The sequence below is a fragment of the Acyrthosiphon pisum genome, chromosome A1 (genome assembly GCF_005508785.2).
Source record: "Acyrthosiphon pisum isolate AL4f chromosome A1, pea_aphid_22Mar2018_4r6ur, whole genome shotgun sequence".
In the NCBI taxonomy this organism is placed as follows: Eukaryota; Metazoa; Arthropoda; class Insecta; order Hemiptera; family Aphididae; genus Acyrthosiphon; species Acyrthosiphon pisum.
The window spans coordinates 96342323-96366501 of record NC_042494.1 but is presented as its reverse complement, the minus strand read 5'-3'; the positions used below and the strand labels follow the sequence as shown (position 1 = coordinate 96366501).

General features: G+C 31.8%; 1 protein-coding gene across 1 annotated transcript in view; it reads left to right on the top strand.

Annotated features, from left to right (window-relative positions):
• LOC100164198 (tyrosine kinase receptor Cad96Ca) overlaps positions 1-17518 on the top strand; it is a 35920-nt gene extending 18402 nt beyond the window's left edge. The window contains exons 3-7 of the mRNA XM_001946401.5: positions 5427-6137; positions 6665-6914; positions 7084-7236; positions 8965-9143; positions 15957-17518. Coding sequence (XP_001946436.2) covers positions 5427-6137; positions 6665-6914; positions 7084-7236; positions 8965-9143; positions 15957-16466 — 1803 coding nt within the window. The 3' untranslated portion in view covers positions 16467-17518. The remainder of the gene's footprint in view (positions 1-5426; positions 6138-6664; positions 6915-7083; positions 7237-8964; positions 9144-15956) is intronic.
• The last annotated feature ends 6661 nt before the right edge of the window (positions 17519-24179 follow it).

The following is a 24179-nucleotide window of genomic DNA, read 5'->3' as shown; positions in this document are numbered from 1 at the left end:
TTTTATGTACTATTATTAAAAGGTCCACGATAATGGGTTCGGAAGATCATATGGTGATTTCAATATATTACTGATATTAATCTATGATCTATCAATATTAATAATTTGTAAAAATTGACCAAGTGTAATAAAATAATAATATATTCAATATTATGTATATTTTATATCTTTGTAAAAACATTTTTAAGGACTATTATCATTAGTATAAACATTTTAATAACATAAAAACTACTTTATAAAGTAGTATAAAAGTAGTATTAAAAATACTATTTAGGTACATTAATATTTTCAAAAAAATTATCCACTAAAAAATTGTCAGTAAAAAAACGAGGATCTCATTTGAAAAACCGAAGTTTGTCTCGCACCACAGGACACTATTCTTAAGTAATAAAAATAAGTTCAAGATTTTTAAAATAGGGAGTATGTCGGGAGCATCCAGGGAGCCATCAATAGAATATATTATTATGATGAAAGGAATGTCGACCTCCATTAGGAGGGAATCTATGAGGTAGGAATACTTTAGAGTGGAATGGAATGGATTGCGATGAGAGTGTTTGATTTTTAATTAGAAGGCTGCAAAGAACAAAAATCTATTCTGCACTCTCTCCACACGACCATACGTAACTGTTAACAAGCTAATTTGGATCTAAATCGATTATAAAAATATAAATACCTATATACTCGTGCACAGTTATAACTTAAAATATTTCATACTTCCTTATATAATATACAATTAGGTACCAATAACCTATATATTACATCATAAGTGGCTTCAAATTTCCCTATCTATGCGTAGATATTTTTTCATTCAACCAATTTTGGAAATCATATTTCTGTGTTACCGCACCTATACCTAGTTAATAATTTGAGAGCAATCGATACATAATAATAATAATATGTAACGTGCGTAATATAGTACATCGGAACTTGTTCGACGGTTGTATTTCAATTTTGCTTCGATATCTTCATCTAAGTCACGACCAGCTAATAAGTAACGCCACCCACAACAAAATTATTGTTAATTAGTAGTTAATTTACAATATTTATGTGTAAATTAATCGGAAAGGTTCGTATAATCACTAATCGTCGTTTCGATTGTCGACTATATAATATTACTCGACTGATATTACGCGTATTGGCCACAGACACGTCCTGCGCGTGAAATGTAGGCATAATAATGGTATCGGGTCTAACGTGTTATCATAATAGGTATCTATACCTAAACATTCATGGTTTTATAACGTGGATTATGGACTACCTATTGATAGAACACAATGAACGACGTCGCCCGTCCCGTTTCAACATGCTCGCGAGACCGAAAAACGTTCAATATAAGAACTCGTGATATAATGCAATATGTTACGGTATGAACGATGTATACATAATACTATAATAGATTTCAATAACAATAGATCAGTTTTCCGGAGTGAGGAACTCGTTATATCGGTCTATAACAGTGAATATATTGACAAGTGCCACTATATATAGAGGTGATCATTTTTACTCGTCTTACCTATCCTCGAGCTTGCGCCTTTATTTTATACAAAATATATTTATACAATTTTATTTCAGTTTGTGTAACTTGTGTAAGAAGTGTTCTTTGACTATTGACTATACATCTGGTTTTTGTTAATGAAAAAAAAAATATTTCAACTTTGAACTTCCATTGTTTTGCTTTCGGTGAATGAATTATGTGTAACCGATTTCCAATGCCCCCCCCCCACCAATCCTCCCCTTCCGATGTGACGTTGAATTCTGTTTTATTTCCATTCACAGTCCTCAAATTAAATACACGCTGCGTAACGCCATAATAATAGGTATGTTATAAAAAGTGTGGATTTTAAAAATCAACTGAATTTAATATTTTTTCCCGTTTACTTTATAAAAAATCCTTTTTGGGATCCAAGTGCGTCATCAATACTTCTTAACCGATTTTTTTTTTTTATTATTATTAGAAATCAAATCAGTATAAATCAGGTTACATATTATAATATGTATCACCATTTTTGCTTATCGATTTATATACCTCCTAAGCAATGATTGTGTTATAGGATGAGAGTTAATATTAGTACCTACTTAAAATAATTATATGTTATGTATTATGGTTTACGTTTACACGATGCTTATATAGTAGATAGCAATTAACTAAAATACATACCTAGTTTAGATCAAAAACGATAGTTGGAAAGTATTTATTATACCTAAAAAAAAAAATAAACAAAACAAAACAAAGTATACTGATAACATAAACGAATGTATAAAGACAAATACGAATACCAATCGCATAAAGTAATACACTAATAATAGGTACAATAAAGAAGCTAGATATTTTATGTTAAAAAATGTCCAATTTTATTATTATTTTTTATTGCATTTTATGGTATTAGGATTATCATTTATTTTAATTTTTTGACTTATTGAATTGTATAAATAGCTGGAGCATTGTAATAATGAAAAAAAAATCCAAAACTCTTTGATCGAAAGATATATATCTGTGCCTACTTAATTTTAGCGTCATATTATGCCCAACTCTTCTTATTTTTTGCTGATTTATTTAATTTATAACAGTTATTAACTGTTTTTATAACTTACATGTAATTGCAATTATTTTATCAACAGATTTTATGGAAAATATATACCTCTGAGGTTTAAAATATCGTTGCGTAGATCCTTCTAAATTACGTTTTATTAAGAGGTATTCATGATAATTGAAAATTCTGTTGTTTATTAAATGGTTTAGTAACCTTTTGAGTAACACCTCCCCAGGCTACAAGATACTTTTAAGACTGATTTACATTTGCCTTTGTGGCATCATATCTTTTTTTTTATAATTATATGGACAGTCATGTCCTATACACTGTTTTTATCATAATAGCCATGATAAAAGAACATGGTATGATGACATTTATGTGATACGCATTCGTGTGACGTAGGCATCGCGCCGTTCAGTTACGTTATCATCAATAACCGTTATCATTAATTTTTAATAGATGTTTTCATTTATTAGTATCCAATTTTGTATTTCCGTATTAAAAATTATAATAGTAATTAGTAACGTTTATATTATAAACTTTATAACTATAGTTAACCATTAACTGTTGAGGAATATTAATAGCAATATTGATAGCAATTTACTATTTATTTTAGATAAATGCATGATAAAAGTTCTTTTATCATGGATAAACTATTTAAAATTAATACATTTTGGCGGGAATCTATTGACCAATCAAAAGAACCGCGATTTGTGTGCGCAGTCCGTCAATTATTTGGAAAAGATGTCATCATACCATGTTCTTTTATCATGATAATAGCAAAGAAAGTATTGTATCTAAACATTTAGTATAGGTAATAGTTTTTTGAACTCATGAATCAATAACTTTTTTGTCTCACTTTCTGGCTTTTGATTACTTAAATCTTGCACATCGACATTTTTAGAAAATTACCATAGTTATGTATAAATATAATAATTTATCGTTATTTTCCGTGTCGCGGTATTATGTCAAGTATTATACTATACCTTTGAAAACGTTAAAATGACTATCGAAAAATGGCTGGGCAATTTATCAATAATAAAATTAAGAAAATAATCTCTTTTAAAATAATTAACTTTTAATTCTAATACCTAATAAATAATAATCTATATTTTTTTACTCGTGACTCGCCAATGCCAACTCCTTTATTAAATAATATTATGTACCTATACTTATAATTTATTTTACTCATATTACAGTAGTTCTTAGTGAACGCAATGGCATAATATGGTAACTATGTTCTTAAAATTCCTTTGTCCTGATCTGTTTTTACTCGTAATTAAATAGCTATAAAATAATAAATATATTTCCCTTGGAGCATAAATTAAATAAATTAATAATCAATAATAATTATGAATTGTTAAACATTAGTCCATTCTAAACATATATAATGTAATATATTGTATATATCATTATATACCTAAATCACCTAGGAATCGTTTCCCGTGTCGAATCAAATAACTGCCATCGTATGTTGTTTTCCTTCCAATTAATGACTAATTATTTTTTTTAAACCATCCTATCGTTTATTTTTCCGGACGCTTTGTTCCGTTAGTTAAATGCTGAATTTATTTGGCATAAAATAGCGTTTTGCAGTAAATTGGAGTACGTCCTAATTAGCATCCGTAATTATTATTAACTAGGTTATCAAGACTTAAATAATTTATTACGATTTAACGTAACCCCGAAATAACACTCGGTATGTGTACGTTTTAATATAATAATAGTAGGTACATAACAATATAATATAATATGATAACCTACGCGTACACGAAAGTCAAAAGTAGAACGCGGTGTTTCTCTGCAGCGTGTATAATGTATATAGGTATAACTACAAATTATTGTTCCAACAAGTGTGCCTGTGATAGGTATTGACGTTATTGCATTAACGTATAAATTAGTGTTTTACTGTAACCACGGTCTTCTACTTAGGTACGTGTTTTGATTTTGTGATGGCGAACTTCAAAAAACGATTTCATTACTATTATGTTTGGGCCTTTGTGGTTGCTCATAGTTTACTCTGGAAATACCATAGGTTTATGATCGCGTAATAATATAATAACAATAATTATTAATCAGACCACAAATAATTACCTATTCAAAGCGCGTGTAGAGAAACCGGTAAAAAAAATTCCTTACAAAACGCTTACACAAACGTATGATTGATTTGATTGATCAGAATTTAGACTTTCCTTTTACGGTGGCGTCTTTTAAGGGAAGGACTGCGTATAATAATTATTTAAAAGATGAATAAATAGTGAATTTTAAATGACTAACACAAACAATTAAAAAATGTTTTATTAAATACATTTTTTTTTATTATTTTGTTTTTATTAAAATATAATTACAATCTTTACACGTTTGGTACAATAAATAATTTAGATCAAAGATAATATATATATATATATATATATAGCATGACTAACAGATATTGTGAGGGCACTCATTAAATTAGGAGATTTCTACGCCAGGATCGTTTAAGACGTCTCTAGGGGTTATCAGGAATTGTAAAAAAAGATAGGTAGGGGTTTTATTAATAGATTGTTGTGATGGATTAACTTAGAGTGAAAGGAGACGTAGTGAGACTTGGTTAGTTGCGAGAGTGATGGAATATTTAGGTCTTTGTGTAGTTTATTATTTGTGATGTGCCATGGATCAGAGACAATTTGCCGAAGACATATATTGACTGGAATGCCTGAATTAAACACATTTAAAAATAAACACTCGTATTAAAACCATTATCTTAATTGATGCTAATTATTATCATCTGATATTTTCATTTTATAAATTTCAAATTTTTATGTATATAGTTCCAAATAGGTATATTAATATATTACTCCACGTCAACCAAAGTGCATCCTTATTTTATAATAATCGTATTCGTTTGCGTTACAGGAGGGAAAAAACATTTACCTGTATGTGACGATCAACGACGGACACTTGACGTCCAAAACACAAGTATGGGCGAAAGTGGAAGGACCCGGCGGCGGTGGCAGGAATAAGCCACCGAGTAACGGAGGACTTCCAACAAACTTCTTGTCATCACAGTTCCGACCACCGCCCCCACCGTCGATACCAATCAACGGAGCTGGAGGCAGTTTTCCGGGCGTTGTTTTTACGCCCCCTAACAAACTTCTACCCCCTGGACTGGCCAGGACGACGCCACCCCGGCCGACAAACAAAGTTCCTACGACGAAGCCGACGACGCCCACAGTCGTTGCCACGCAAAAGACAGTTGCCACTAACATATCCGTCGCCGAGGCCTCCACGTCGCCGACCGTGGTTGTCAGCACACTCGCCTCAACCGTGGTAACCGATGCAGCCGTAAAAGTGGTAAGCGGCTCCACAACCACAGAGTCAGCGCCCAGCACCGTCGCCACCGCGGCCGCTACCACCGCCCGGCTCGACGACACAAGAAACGTAACAGAACCAGCGCTCACCCCTCCCACGGTGACCACTCAGCAACCAGTTCAGAATAACCTGGTCTTGGCCCTGGTACCCATTGTGATTGCTACCGTCTTCCTGACCACGGCTGGCGTGCTCGCCTGTTTGTTCCGCAAAAGACTATTTTCCTCCAAAGTCAAGTCTAAAAAAGTAAATTCAATTGTGAGTATAACAATATGGTGCCTTCATTATACGATATAATGTTATTAAGCCACGGTATTCGTCAAATAATATACTGGGTCACGCCCAACCCAAAGTAACTAAATCTAATTCTACGTTTATAATATATGAAGCCCACATATATTAAATAACTAAATTTCAGTTTGATTTTTGGATACGTTATTATAGTGTATCATACATTGGTGACGACCACATCAATGTAGGTACTAAAGTGCCTTTACAAACATTGAAACATACTGTTTTCGTTCTGCAAAAAAATACGTCCTTCGTCGTATTTTGAAGCATTATACCGATGCAGTCACCGCACTCTTCTCATTTATGGATTTCTTCTCTAGAAAACTTGTGGCACTATAAGACCATTGTCAATCACATTGTATTATCACGATAATATTTATATACCGTGTATAATATAAAGTTTGTGATAAACTGCAGTCACGCGTAACTGTGTCGATATATTATGCTGCATATAAAATAATAGTATACTGAAGCTCTTGTCCGTTTTCTTGTAGGGGAAAAAGAAGAGCTCCAGATCGGACGATCCGATGGTCATGCACCACTGGAGCGGGCCACGGGCTTTCACCAGGTACGAGAGCTGGGGCTCGGATCCGTCGACCAACGGGCAGTACATCGGCAGCAAGGAATCGGCGATCAAAGAAGGTGACCCGTGGGAGATACCCAGACACCACGTGCGGGTGTGTTCGATACTCGGAGAGGGTAGTTTTGGCCAAGTCTGGAAGTGCGAGGCGTACAACGTCATGGGTAAGAGACACACGTTCAAATGGCAACAACTATAACAACAACAATAATAATTATTATTATTATAAACACTGTTATCGGCTACAGTAATCATCGCGATGATATCATCTCGAATGCGGTAAAAATGTTGAACACGACTAATGTATATTACGATGCGCGTATATTTGTTTAGGGTTCAAGGGCAACATGGTGGTCGCGGTAAAGACGCTCAAGGACAACGCCGGTGAACGCGAACGACTCGACCTGGTACAGGAACTGCAGGTGATGAAATCGCTGGAGCCACATCCGCACGTCGTAAAACTTTTGGGATGTTGTTCGGAGAGAGGTATATTATTATAATATGTCATTAGAGTTAAACGAGTCTTGGTGACAAAAAGCTAGCGAAAAAAGCAAAATATCATAATCATCGTAATTGCTGCCTTAATATATGTTATAAACAAGCTTTTATAATATTATGTGAAAACGTTTTTTTTTTTTTTTTTTAACTAATTTATTAATCATAATGTCCACGGCATGCCGCGAAAATTCTCAATACTTTAAATACTGTATACATAATTCATAACACGTGAATTAATGAATAACAGAGTGCATGAATAACGTTATGAGACACTGACAAGTATAATATTACATGTGTCGTCCAATACATCTACACTAAAATAACCTTTGGTTGGATACACAATATTGTTCAAACAAGAGGTGAGCCGATACGTAAACTTTTATGTTCGACATCGTAAAAACAAAAACCCCCATCATATCACACAAACGTACCCATACAAAAATTGATTGTTGCAACAATAACGATAATAATAATTAATGCCGATGTATGCAATATTATTGGTTTTTTTTTATGGTTATTTCCAAAAATATTAGTTATTCTAATTTATGGGATATCGGTTTTGTATAAAACGGAAACACATTATTATTATATCGTTGCACGTATATCGGAAATAGCTGTAAACAGTAGCCCATTTCTAGTAATAATATTCCTGGGATACGTCACGGGATGGACCCGTAGGTACATTTGAGCACAAAAAATCAAATTTTATTATATGGTTCATTTTGCTAGTACCTTTTTCTTGTTAGCTTTTTTCGCCAACACTTATATAACTATAATTATAGGTATACCTACATTGATATCTAATGTTTAGTGACATGTGAAAATATACCCAACAAAATATTCCATGACAAAATATCCCGATTAATTATTAATTCAAGATTGGAACATTCATTATAAATCTTAATTCTGCATTTGAAATTTGAATAACTAATAATAATCAACTCCAATACTACCCAAGGCTGGGTATTAACAAGATATAAAGTTATAGTTAAGTTAAAAAGTTATTAATATACTTTTAGATTTTTATTAACTTAACTGTTAACTTACTAAAATTCTTTTTTAATTAACGTGGAATCAATGAATTCATTTTTCATTTTAAAAAGTAAGTGAAGTTAATTTATTTTATGACATGTTACTGTATCAGTATATTATTTCGTTTTCATGTTAAAAATATTTAGCGTGAATCGTTAAAACTTAAAACAATTAAAATATTCCAATCAAACTTATATGGAAATACTGTATAAAGTATAAACACTATAGTTTATAATTTAGTTTTGGGTTGGAAAAAAATTAAGTACGCTAGCGTTGTAGAAGCAAATTAACTTTTTTAACTTAACAAAAAGTGTGTATTAACTTTTAACTTTTTGTTATTGGTGCATATTATATACAATATATTTTATTTAAACAGTTTTTAATTACTTTTTTTTGTGTTCTATAAAAAATGTTAATAACTGCAATTGAATTGTATTAATATCAGCTATGTGACTTTAATAAAAAAAAGGTCAACATTTTGAATTAATATTTACCCTGGATATTTTGTCATGAAATTTTCGTGCGGGGATATTTCGGTTTTGGGATATTTTGTCGCGGAAGCCTAATGTTGTTTAATAGCATTTATAACGATATGCGTATAATATACTCACCGACTATATAATATGGTTCACCGGTGATGTGTGTATACAACGTGTCTAAATATTTTGTCCGTTTCCGCCGCAGATCCCTTGTTCGTCATTATGGAGTACGCGAAATTGGGAAAACTCCAGAGCGTGTTGCGGAACTCTCGTGGCGCCAACTACTACACGAATACGCACGGGCCGAGTTCGTTGACGTCGCACGAACTCATTATGTTCTGCTATCAGATCGCCAAAGGAATGGACTTCTTGTCGTCGAAAGGGGTACGTTGAACTTACTGCCTATACGCATTATACCCATAGTATCAGATATAATGTTATATTGTATGTACGTACAATGCACAGACGACCGCACGCTGCAACGTTAACGATTGCGTTTCGCGCTCCGTAAATTGTTATAATGTATTATTATTTATTATTATGATGATGCTATTGTAATTGGTGCACGAAGCGTTCAATCTGTAGATGCGCAGGAAATCCAAAGACGATATAATTATAGTGTGGGTACCTGCGGGAAATCGAAATTTCATCAAAAGTCTCAAATCCGTAGAAAATAATGTATAATTTTTATTCTTTTTAAATATTATGGGTAGCCAAACGCTCTTATATCATTTTGACTTTGGTTTCGAAAGACGAATATTATTGTTTTAAGATTATTATCATCGCCAGCCGATGAATAAGACTTCAGATAAAAAAAAAAATGCGTAAGCGCTGCTTTTGCTATGGTTTTTTTATACATAATATCTAGTTGACACATTTTATTTATATAAAGTTTTTCAGTAAAGAATTCATTATTTAAAAAGAATAACTAACGGAATCTAGTCAAACAAATTGTTTAAAACAATATAGGTATTAAATTAATATTTAATTTTAATAAAAAATAATAACATACCATTCATAATATTTCAAAACGCAAGATTTTGTAGTTTCAGTCAAATTTAATGTACAATTTATCATACATGTCTGATGAATATTTGACAGTTTTTTTAGACTTAGCGCATTCAATTTTCATCTTTGATTATTAGTGTCATAGTTTATTTGTGACTAATGGTGTCTGTGTACCTAGGTACCTAATTATATGTATCCATACAACTTATTATAAGACTAATAACCTTCGTAATTAGAGTTTAATTATCATAGCGCACTGTCAATATAAATAAGTGTGAGTGGTAAATCAAGAAACGAAAAACGATTTCGCAAAACATATATTTCATCCAATCTTACGTCAATCTTACAATATTTTAATACCATATTTCACACTTATATAATCTAATATATTATATACCCTAGATACCTATTCAAATATTAAACACTTCTCGAGTGTATTGTCGAGAACGTAACTTTTACCATAGAAACATTCTCGAATTACTAGACAAATGCACTTATGTTGTACTGACAGTGCGATGGAACAAAGCAAAAAAAATAAAATACCGAAGAACATTATTTTTATTTCAAAAACAAATACTGCAGAAAAAAAACGACTAACTGATGAATCTTTATTTATTATAATATTTTCGTGGTATACAACAGCTCTACCCATAGATAATTGATGACTAATACATTAAATACGTACCTAATATTATTGTAGTCGATTAGTTGGCCGATCGGTTTCCCTAATTCTCCGTCGACACGAATAATAATTTATACAATGAAACGGGTTCTATGGTTTTTAATATATCACTCCTTTTAAATTCCGTACGAAGTAATAAAACATAATACACGTTGAACGACAATTTCACATTCCAGAAATTACGTTTAGATTTACATCTGCAGCTGTACAATGATAATAATAATATGTTCCCATGAACCGTGAGATAAATAATTTGATAATTTGACTAAAAACACAGTATAAGAATGAAATAAACCTGTGACCATGAATGCACGCATGTAATTACAAATACATATTATTATTATATTATATACTTACGATTTGCTTGGCGTATGCGAATAACGAATAAAATAATATGTAATGTTATTTAAAGTGGCTCTCTATAATTATAATCGCTTTAATAATCTTTATTTAATAGTCGATGATGATACGACGAATCAGAAAACAAATTAAAAATTATTTGCCGAAAATACAATACCTACTTTAGACTGCAATAATGATAACCTTTATAATAATTGTTGTACATCAATAATATGCAAGCCTGGGCAAGTTAATGGTAATTTTTAATTGAGTTAAGTTAAGTTGATAGAAAATATTTATTATTTTAAGAATTTTAAAGTTAATATTTATCCTATTTTTTTTTTAAAAAACTGTTAAGTTAAAAGTCATACGGAAACTCACAGTTTACTTATTAACTTAAGTTAAGTTATTTTTTTTTTTAATATATTAATTATAGCCAGTTATATAGTTTAAAATAATAAAAAGTAAATATTTACGCAATATGTATCATTGATAATAATCGTATTATATTTTTGATTTAATTATTTATAAATTATCGTAACTTGGATTTGATTAAAATGAACTCGTTATTTATTAAATTTATATCAATAAAATCAGTTAAGTTGAAAATTAAATTTCAAAAAGTTAAGTTAAAAAGTTAAAATTAACTTAACTTTGACTTTTAAACTCGTTTATGCCCTGACTTGATAATATGCTACGTTGTACCTATTCAGTTTCGATTTAAATACAATATTTTTTTTTCATTCGCATCTCCGCGCACAATACGTCAATCATTTATCGTTTACCTTTTACAGAATATAGCAAAGCGAAAAACGGGATTCAAAAGTAAAAAACGTCAAATATATAATATTTTATTATACCGACTATTATACTGTCCGGCGGTGCCTATAGATACACGTTTTTAACCGCAACAATAATTATTATTATTGTTCGTGTATTCGGACTCGTAATAAAATATTATGCTTTCATCTGTATTAATATAATGTAGAGTAGGTTTCAGTCCATCTGCTGCAGTACAATATTACACTGCCGCAGTGTGGAATGTCGTTCATTGACCGTCGCTTATTATTATTATTATTGTTTGTGGTTTCGATTCGGATAGTTATAGCGAAATATGTTTCTGAAAAACACGCCCGCGATTGTGCAGTTTCGTTTTAGTGCGAAATCATTCGGGGGCACGCGGGGGCAATAGCCGGTAAATTCGAACCGCGCTCGGTGACGCGACTACGATAACATTAAAAAATTCATCAAGGTTACACCGGTGCAGTTACAAGTCACCACACTCTTCTCATTTATGGATAGGTATACTCCCACTCGGCGGAACTCCAAAACGCACAGTGATTATACGACATATTGTGCAATAATTAAATAAAAAAACGTCGATCCTACCCAAAAATCTGTAGGTACATTGCGAGCGACTCGACGATGACTGACAAGACGGATCGATCGAACGGGACGTTTTTCCGGACAGCTGACGATGGTGACGTGCGTTATTTACCTGCTAGTCCTGTAGATCACACTCCGACCGTAACAACAATAACGCACCGATAACGAAAAATTTTTAGAGGCTCGTTCATTGATAATATACAGAGTGCAACAGAAGGACCCGTCAGATGAAATTACTTTTGTTCCAATCAATAGCTTTAAATTTTTTTATACAACATTTATTGACTCTTGCGCTACACTTATGTATAAGTATGACTACGATATAAAGTTTTTTATTTTTTTTTTTAATACTGAAAATAAATCTGGTTTAGATTTTTTTTAAATAGCTAATTTATAAATCTGGGTTTTACATGAATTTTGATTGTAAAAACATTTATCTAATTCAAGTAGCTTATTATTTATGATTTCTTAAAATGTCAACACATTTTTTGAAGGGTCATTAATTTGGGAAGTATTAGTAAAATATTTAGATTTTAACAAGTTATTAAAGTTTATACTTTTTGAATTAAAAATGTTTTTTAATTTTTACGACTGGATCAACTTGACTTAACGAAAATTATGGGATTTCAAAAAATTGTAAGAAAATAGCTAGGTATGGCTTGAATAAACGTTTTTACTGTCATAAGTTTTCTAAAATCCAGATTTACAATATTGGATAATATTTTCAAATTTTCAATAAAATTAAAATCAGATTTAAAATGTTTTATTTAATATAAGTTATATATACCTATTATATAAAAAAAATTAAAAAACGTTGTTAAGAACAAAAGTTATTTTACTTGTCAACTGTCACAATTTGTCAGGTCTTCCTGTTACACACTGTATAGACACGATTATTGTGTTTTAGCACGACGGGTCTCACTCATACATTTTTGACATCCGAAGCGAGTATAAATCGACTGCCGCGATCAACGGAGCTATATTATATGTGCTAACGTGGATAATATAATTGTATTTATTAATATAATATAGGTACATCGTGTACAATAGTATCAACACTCCGTGATCCGTCGGTTTGTAATTTATACTCGTTAGAAGAATAAAAATCCCACCATGAATATTGTAGTGTCCCGCGGAGTTGTGGAATGGGTATATCGAATAATATAATAGCAGGTAATATGATCTAATATATAAATCGAGCATGATTGGACCACGATCAAATTTTATATTTAAATATACCTATTATATAATATAGCCCTCCTCCAGTATTTTGCACATCGGTCGCACCCTAAGTTTACAGGGGAAGCAGGGTGTTCTCTGAGCCCGCATATTAGTACCTACCTATGGACTTCACCTTTGAGTAATTATTTTCGACAAAATAATATTATAAAACGCAATGCGTATGACACATTAAAGCACATGATAATACATAATAATATAATACTCGTATTGGGTGTTGCAGCGCGTAGAAATGAGTTCGTTTTTCGGTAAAAGGCTTTTTTTGTAGCAATTTGCCATGAGAGACTTGTTGTTACACACTCTCATTCTTATCGAGGATTTAATAAATAGATTTCAACTTAACTAGAGTCAGAATAATTCGTCAGCTGCCCACGCAGGGACCCATCGAAACGTTAAGGAACCTGCAGTTGCTCGTATGTGTCTTTAAAAAGGGGCAATATTTAGGCAATATTATGCAATTCCGTAGCCACCGCTCATGGCATTTGTGTAAGCCGTCAATGATGATTAGTGTGAGTGTGATTGTATTAAAATTGATCATATCCAAAACCGCAGTATATATGGTTAAGAAATAGAATTTTGAAAATCCAAGTCCAATTAGCCCTGTTAGAAGTGTTTCTTTACAAAAAAAAAAAACCCCCTCTACGAGGCGTGAATGTTTTTCCTGTGAATCGTCCTGTGAGCCGTCCTGTGAGCAAAATAACAGGTTACATGAAACCCCTTAAAATATAGTATGCGTAAGTTTTAAAAAACCGAACGTGATAAATCATCATTTGTATATTATATATTATTATTATTTTCTGTAATGTTTCGAATACATAGTAGGTATAGCGATGCGTATTATACTAGAACAACGTTACACAACGCAAAACGGCTCGTGTACGTTCGGTTCCGGCATAGTAGTGGGCGACAGACGAGGTGTGACAAATACGGGTGCTGGTGGGTGGGCGGGTGGGTAGCGGTGGAGACTCGGACAAAAAAAATGTGTTGTGACGATTCGCGAAATCGTATTTTCCACGCGTTCAAAGACCCCAAGTGCGATTTTGGAGAAGTCTACCTATATGGCATACGTACAAAACACGAGCGACGACAATATTAACGAGATCTGAGCTCGACTACCTGTTGCGTATTATTTATTGAAAATTGAAATAAACGATTACGCATCGAACCTTACGGCGCACATTTCGTACCACGTTGACCGAATAAATAAAGTTTCGCTTACACCGCACCACCACACGAATAATATATGTCTGACACGATATTAATAAATAAGACGTACGGAGTATCTGTAAGGAATACGTGCAGTCACGTGTATAGTATGGAATATGTATAGGTATAGTGTTATAAATGTACGACATTAAAATATAATATAAAACGATATTAAAAATCGTTCCTGTTAGTGTGCGATAATATTAAAAATATAATGATTGGATGACAGTATTACCAGCAAATTACTACCGGTGAAGATGATAGTTTCAGGGCGGGTTCACACTTCACACTACACGCGTGTCTATAGTCGTGGCATGTTTATAATATGATCGTACGTGCCTCTTTGTTCCTTACGTTTTCTATGTTTACTCCAAAATGTATTTCAAAATCCTTATCAATCATATAATATATATTAATGTACCTACCTGATGATAATATTTTATAATTTTTTACAGTTTTCACTTTTCTTCAGATAAATGTAAATTACACCGCATAGATTCCTTATTCTAATCACACACAATATATTATTATTATTATATAAATTATATAACACAATATTATTCGACTATGCGTTTAGTTACTGCGTGGTGACGTGTGATAAAATAACGATTAACCATTTGGTATACCTTGATGGAACCACGTGGTTCAGCCAATAAGAGAAAATTACGTTTTTTTTTCCATATTTTTTATTCCCTGGTTCTAAATTCATAACTCTCCACCCTCCACATAAATGCAGTATTCTCCAAAACAATTTATGACTATACACATAATATAATATACGATGTGTCCCATGAAGAAATGACCGTCATACGAAGGAATACCTTTAGTTATATGAAAAAAACTTTTTAAAGGGTGGGTCTAACTTTTTTCTTTTTTCTCTTTTCTTTTTTTAAACGAACCAAACCTACCAAACATTTTCAAAACATTATTTTTTTTTATTTTAAAGCTATTTCACTATGCTATAAATTAATGTACATAATCAAACTAGGAATGAAAAAATTATTTTTATTAAATTAAAAAAAAAAGACATTATTTGGACTCGAATTTCTTTTAAAAATGCCAATTTTCGCAAACTTTTTTTTTACTTTTTAATGTCATAAAAATAATTTGTACATTTCTGGTTTGCCATATTTCAACTATTATAAATTTACTTTTCCCATTCTTTTAGTGCAAATTAATAGGTGCAGACAACACACAAAATTTGTTTTTCTTTTTATGAATATTTATCAAATGTTTTTGCAAATTTGAAATTTTTACACGCATATTTTTCCTCCTACGACTTCCGAGCCATATATATATATATATATATAATATCTAATAATAACGCATGTTCGCAGATCATACACAGGGACCTGGCGGCCCGGAACATACTGGTGACGGAGGAACGGGCGTGCAAGATATCCGACTTCGGGTTCGCGCGGGACGTGGCCAGCAGCCGGGTGTACGAGCGCAAGTCCGAGGGCCGGCTGCCCATCCGGTGGATGGCGCCTGAGTCGCTTTTCGACAACATGTACTCAGCCAAGTCGGACGTATGGTCGTTCGGCGTGCTCATGTGGGAGATCGTGACGCTCGGCTCGACGCCGTACCCGGGCGTGGCCGCGGCGGACGTCATGAAGCGCATCCGGGACGGTTACCGGCTGGACAAGCCGCAGCACTGCCGGCGCGAGGTGTACAACATCATGTTCTACTGCTGGGACAAGTGTCCGGACGACCGGCCCGACTTCGCCGAGCTCATGGGGCTGCTTGACAAGCTGCTGGTCGACGAGACCGACTACATACAGCTCGACCGGTTCCCGGACAACGCGTACTACAACATCACCACGTGCATCAGTGGCGAGCGTCTGTGACGGGACTCGGACGCCACCGCCGACGCCACTTCCGCCCGGAAGTGGATGGCCGGCTGTGCAGTCGTTTCCGTTTATCATAATAATAATATTCTGTTGTACATTATAATATGCTATGCCTACGTATTTCGGTAGTCGAACGCCTAAAAATAATATTAAAATTATTTAAAAAAAAAAACACTTTCGTAGTAGCTGCCGGTATGTTATATATAGGTAGGTGCGGCACGATAAAAATATTTATTACGATTTTTCGACATCCGGCCGCCCGGTACACAATGCAACAATAAAACTGCGTGTGATCGCGCTTTATACGAGAATTTATCAGTTGTGTAATATTATTATTGTATGTATTTTTTTTTTCATTGTCTATAAAATAAAACAATATTACGCCGCTTAGTGTATGTACATAATATATTATGTTAAGAATTTAAAAATTTTGTCGACGTCGTTTATTTAGTTTTCAGGACGTACACCCTTCTTATTGCTCATAATAATAATAATATGTTATAATAATTTGTATACAAATATACGATGATGTCTGCTGGATATAGATCGAAATACGACAATTTTGTCATTACAAACACGAATGGGGTATTTCGTTGTTTTTTTTCTCAAAAAGAAAATCACTAGTCTTTTTTTTTAATTTTTGTACTTACCATCGCGACTGCAATAGTACCTTTTTTGTATTTATGTCATGTTTTTCTGCAAACGTTATTTAATATACTATATATATAGGTGTATTATATTATGTATGAATGTAATATTATTTTGTGTGGAAAATACGATCATAATATATATATTTGTTATAATTGTAGTATTATAATAATTCATTATTTAGTACCGAAAATATATTTATGCATAATATTATTGTATCCATAAATTATTGTAAAACAATATATAGTTGCAAAGTACTCGATTATATGGAATATATATATATATATTTTTTTAATTATAATTATTATATTTGTGTTTTTACATTTTGTGCCCGGTTATTTGACTTTGCGTTTCCGATGACTGACGATAGTATCAATAAAATTATAGTAAACTTAAAAAAATCAACTGAATTAATTCATGTGTACCAAATGTGCCTATACCTTAAAAGAGTTTTACCAAACAAATGGTAAACATAATATTATACCAAATACTTATTGTTCCTGTCGTGTAAGAACACGCGTTTAGGTACACGTCATAGTGTAAACGTATAGCTTTCGACGTGTCTTGTGAATTTATTGAAGACAGAATCCCATATTTCCGTTTGTTTTTCACGTCGATATCTTTATACTGCATTCCCGTTTAATGTGACTCTGAAGTCGCTATCAATACAACTTATTATTATTTATTATACGGGAAAAAAATACAGAAACGATGCAGAATTCTATGCGTGACTTTTGTCCATATAATAAACTAAACGCCGGCAATTATTTAAAACTCATGACGCCATTTCAAAGTATTTTCTTTAAATCAAACAAAAAAACCGAACATATTATTGTAGTAGACGAGTTACGACAAGGTTTTTTCGTATTTGGTGTAGATAATTATGTTAACGCAAATCATAAATATAGGTTCTAAAATATTTATCATACCTAAACTATATACAGACCGGACACACAATTATAAATTACGTACATTCGTGGCCTACCTCGAAAGATATTGTGGTAGGTATGTGTACAATGATGTGTGTTTTTTTATTTTTGTTATTTGTATTTGTGTAGATACACAATAAGTAGTCGAAATAATGGTTCGATTTTCAACTTCAGTATCTTGTTCGATGGGAAAGTGAATCTAGTTGGTGTATTGGGGAGGTCAAAATCCCGTATTCCCATCAGTGTTAAAAAGCACCGAAGAAAACAAAAAAATTAAGGAAAACCTGGAATTTTTACTCTAAAAGCTAAAAAAATGTCAACAAAATTGATTTTGGTTTCGGTATATCTCTAAAACAAATAACCGTATAAACAAGAAATATTCACCGTTTGTTTATATTAGCATTTTCTATACACAGTAGATACATTTCAAGATATTTTGATTTGCTTTAAACTGTTTACGGACATTTTCAGTTTTCGATTTTTTTAGTGTTTTTTTTTTCGATGAATATAAATAAAATGTTATTTGTTGGCTAAAAAAACTTGAAAATGTATACAATGCTCCTAATATATTGTTACAATGGCGTTTGAAAAATATTAAAAATCCTTAGTCACAGTCTTAGATTCTGAGCGGAGCGATGAATGTATTGATTTTATAATGATGCGTTTTTTTATTTTTAATTAGTTTTTTAATTTTTAATTTTTTTATTTTTGTGTCTGTCATCACCGTTTAGGAAAGTAAAAATTCTTAGGTTTTCTTCAACAGTATGTTTTCTGATAGAAAAGTCAATTTAGTTAGTACTTTGGGGGGTCAAAATTAAAAATTTCTCAGTAGTTTTCAAAAGCTACGTGAAAAACAAAAGAAACGGGATTTTGGATTTTGGTTTTGGTGCAACCCTAAAACAAATGACCGTAGGTACATGAAATTTTGACTGGATGTTTATATAAGCATTTTCTATACACCGTAACATTTCCCAAATATTTTGACTTATTTTGAGCTGTTTACGGACATTTTCAGTTTCCAGTCTTTTAGTTTATTTGTTGGTATAGAAGGCTCCTAGCCTCCTCCTAGTATATTGTTTCAAAGGCAGATGAAAAAATTAAAAATCCAAAGTCACAATTCTTTTTTATAAGCATTTAAAGTTCAAATATTGACGAAAATTATTTTGAGTTGGATATTAATGAAAATGTTTTTTTCTAAATCTAAGATTTTAAAATGTAATACAAGATTCCTCATACGTTTTTCTACCTATATCAAAAAAAAAAAAAAAAATGTCTAGAAGAAAGTCAAAATAAATTTTTTGAGCGTTTGAATTTCTTACTTTTACAACATTAATTTTAATATTCACTCGATTTCTCACGTAACGATTGTTGTAATTAAAAAAAAGAATGACTTTAGATACTTGAACATTTCACTGAATGTTTATAATAGCATTATCTATGCACGGTAAAATATTTAATGTAATCTGACTCTTTTTGAGCTGTTTATGGACATTGTCATTTTTCAATTTTTTAGTTTTTTCTATAATTGTCAATCAAATTTTATTCGTTGGGTAAAAATGCGTGAAAATGTAATACAAATCTTCTTATATATTATTACAATAGCAGTTTAAAAATATTAAAAATAAATATGCACAATTTTTTTTTTATAAGCATTTAAAGTTCGAATATCGACAAAATGTATCAAAATTAAAGTTTAATTACTAATTTTGTAGTTAAAATAGATCTTTCTTTTCATTTGTACATATATTAAATTATATTATTTGTTTGATAATATATGTACTACAATATTTTAAAATTTGGTACACTATGACGTATTTATATCAAACGGCGTTATAGATAGATAATTTAGATGCACCAGTGGTTTGGGTTATATTAATTTTTAGTATCTTATGTTATATATTAATACTGTGAAATAAAGTAATATGATTAGAAAAGAGTTGCATAAAGATGTTTTTGGCGCTGCCCTTGAAAAATTAAATTCTTAAGGAGTTACTTCTACCTATACTCAGCTGTTTTACGTTAACTGCACAGCTTAAAACTGTTATTTGATTGTTTTGATCATATAATATAAAGTACGAATCTAACATTACATTTAATCATTATAACTGTTTTATTTACCATGTAAGTCATGATTTTTACGTATCTTATCAAAATTAGAATATTAAATGCTTATAAAACAATTGCGTGACTACCTATGTCTTTTTAATATTTTTCAACTGTCATTTTAACAATATATTATTATTTCTTAGGACTCTTGTATTAAATATTCAAGCTTCTTGACCGAAAAAATAATATTTTATTTATAAAAAAGAAAACTAAAAAAAATGAAAACTGAAAATTACCGTAAACTGCTCAAAACAAGTCAACATTTTTTGATATAATGTTATCATGCATAGGCAATACTAATATAAACATTCGGTGAATATTTAATGGATCGACGATTATTGGTCTAAGATTTACACCAAAAACTAAAATCAGAATCGCGAAAAAAAAGCCCACGAAAAAAAGCCCAAAAAAATAAACACATCAAGGAAAAAAGCCCTCGGAAAAAAATTCCAGAAATCTATATATATAAAAATGAGTGTACATTTTGAATAAATTTTATAACTCAATATCCACCAAATTGATTTCGATAAAAATTTGAGGGCATATTAAGATTGATATGTAGATGGTTTTTGTGAAGTGTGTACGCTGTGCGATAAGTGGTTCCGGAGTTATGGCCTCTTAAGTGTACACCTGGCAAGATGGCCAAAAACAACAAGTTAAGTTGCGGATTAAAATAGTAATAGTGTATTGTACTCGTATATTTATTATTGCTTGCTATTGGTTACGGGCACCTTTGTTGATTTGTATTATTATTTTTTGTCAATATATTATATATATCTTCTAACTATATAAATGTGAAATGAAAATCTTTGTACAGGGTCAACTCTGGAACTACTTATCAGATCTTCTTGATTTTTTTTAAACAAAAGAGTATATCACGAAGAAGGTTATTGTGGAACAAAATTTTAGGAAAATTAGGAAATCTGGATGTCTAAAATACAACGGTGACGCAACAGGTTAGGTTAGGATTATGTCTGGACCGAACACCGCGCCGAACTGCAATCTCGGCTCGGCCACCAGCCGACCACCGCTGACCTCCCCAATATACTGTGCGGGCCGGACTTCGACGTCCTCCCCGCGGACCCCGAGGAGAGAGCCGCCTTCTTGGCCGAGGCCGACGAAAGGCTACGCCTACTTTACAAGATGGTCGAGTCCATTATGAGCCTCAAGGAGGAGGAAGAGAGAGCTCGCCAGGCGCTGGAACCAGGAAGAGGAAGAAGGTGACGACCTGAACGAGTCTCCAAGGCCGGCGGGCTGAGTGCCGGGCCGCGAAGACATTCATAACCACACCCTTGAAACTCAGCTCCCCGAGTAACACTCCCTGGCAGTCGGATACCAAACTAGCAAACGCTAAGGAAGGGCTGCCAGGTCGTGGGGGCGCGCTCAAGAGCGCAGTTATTGTTTATATATATATATTGTATTTATATTTTTATGTGCAATAAACGATGGTGGCCGGAGGAGAAGTAATGTGAGAAACAGTTCCTTCTCCGGCTCTCGATTAAACCAGAAAAAAAAAAAAAAAGGTTAGGATTATGTATCAATTGATTATATTAATCCACCATAGGTAGAATACGCAAGCCCGGATTAAGGGTGATCCAGGGGGGCCACGGCCCCCAGGCCTCGATAATTAGAATTTATTTAGGGGCCTCAGATTTGTCCATATTTTTTTCATTATAGCATGCACAGCGGGAGGCTATAACACTGCATAAATCACCTAAAAAAAAAATCCATGATTATTTAGCGAGGAAAAAAGCTTGTAAATTATATTTTATAAATAAAGTTATTATTCATTATTTATTGCTATGTACTTAATACCTATATATATTTATGATAACTGGTACCTAATATTAAATAATATAATACACATTATTTTTTTTTTTTCGTACAGAGGCCTCAAAATGTCTTAATCCGGGTTTGATAATACGACAAACTTGATATAACTTTGATACTTTAGAGTTAAATCGTACACTTACGTAGGGGAACATGTGGCAAAGTGAGGCCGCTAATGTCTGAAGACCTGTAATACACTTAAAAATCAATTTTTTCCTTTCAAATTTTGTTCACACAATCTATAGGTTATGGTTATTGATAATATATTTTTTATAAAAATTTGATTTTTTTTTTTAATGTAAGTTTAAAAGGATGAAAAAAAAGTACACCCCCACGTATGGGGCAAAGTGGGGACATTCGAAAAAATTCCATATGTTTTACTTAATTTTATAAATACAACAAATTATTTATAAAAAATGTTAATATACTTAAATGTATAGCTTAACTTAAAAGAAATAAAATTCTAAATTCTAACTTTTTAAATGTTATAAAACATAAAAATAATTTTAGGAACAAAATTCACATTTAAACATGGTTTTCTAATCTTTTTCTTCAAACTCAGCGCAAAGTCAATGAAGCCATTTTTTACATAATAGATACTGAATCTACCCTTCAACTTAAGTTCTTCCTTTATTTTGAGAATATTTGGGTGGTCCCACATTACCCCAGACAGGTATAAACCACTTTGCCCCAAATAGTTAAATTACCTAGAGCCATTGATTTTATTTTATTTAAATACCTAAACATAAATAAAGAACTTTAATCATAGAACAAACAACATAGACTATTAAATTAAAAAAATATATTAATAACAAAGTACAAAATAATTGAATATATAAATAACAAATTATTCAATTCTATTATCAAGTAAATTATAATAGGCATATTTCCAGTTTTTCATTGATTAATTACAAAATAATCACTAGTTCGAATCAAAACTTCTACCACACTATCTCAGACGACCAAGGAAGCCATAAATCTAATAATATTTTTCAAAAGCACCGTGAAAAACAAAAGAAAAATTAAGGAAAAGCGGTAATTTTACGCAAAATCCATTTTGTCAAAAATCGATTTTGGTTTTGGGTGTAACTCTAAAACAAATGACCGTAGATAGATGCAATTTTAACTGAATGTTTAAATTTTCATTTTCTATACACCATAAAATGTTGAAAATATATTGATTCTTTTTAACCTGTTTACGGACAATGTCAGTTTTCAATTTTCATAGTTTTTTTTTTTTTAAAACACAATTTTTTTTATTCGCATAATTATTATAACAACATTTATCAAGTTTAAAATTTAATAATGATTTTGTAGTTAAAAATGTATAAAACGTTCAACTTTTGTATCTAAGGATTGAAAATTTAAAAGAAGGTTCCACGTAAATATATTATATTATACAATAAATACTTTAATCACAATAATATCATCAAATATACTTAGTAAATAGTAATATCATAGGCTGACTGACCGTTTTCGCTCAGAATGGTTTTTCTTATATTATATCATTGAATTCAAATTTAACACCATCCATTAAAGTGACCCACATGTAACCTACTGTACAGCAAAGCGACATCCACTTAGGTACCCACCTTTTTTTTATAAGCATTTAAAGTTCAAATCTTAACAGAATACTGAAAAATCATGAATATTAGCAAATTATTTTGGGTTAAAAATTCATAACAAATTTTCTTTTTAAATCTAAGATTTTAAAGTGTAATACTTGATTCCTCCTCATAAGTTTGTCTACCTTTATCGAAATTAAAATGTCTACCGGAAAGTCAAATTAAATTGTTATGATCGTTTGAAGTTCATGTATTTAAAGTTTAGATGAGCTGAGTGGAGTGGTACAACCCCGTGATTTTTTTTATGACAGTAAAAGTGCTTGGATTTTCTTCAACAGTATCTTTTCTGATAGGAAAGTGAATCTAGTTGGTACTTTGGGGGGTCAAAAGTAACAATTTCCCAATAGTTTTCAAAGCGCCGTGATAAAACAAAAAGAAAAATTAAGGAAAAACAGGAATATTTACGTCAAAATCTGTTTTCGAGAAAATTGATTTTGGTTTTTGGTGCAACTTTAAACGAATGACTGTAGATACATGAAATTTTCACTGGATTGTTTATATTTACATATTCTATACAAGATAAAATTTTTCAAATTATTTTGATTTTGTTTTGAGCTGTTTACGGACAATTT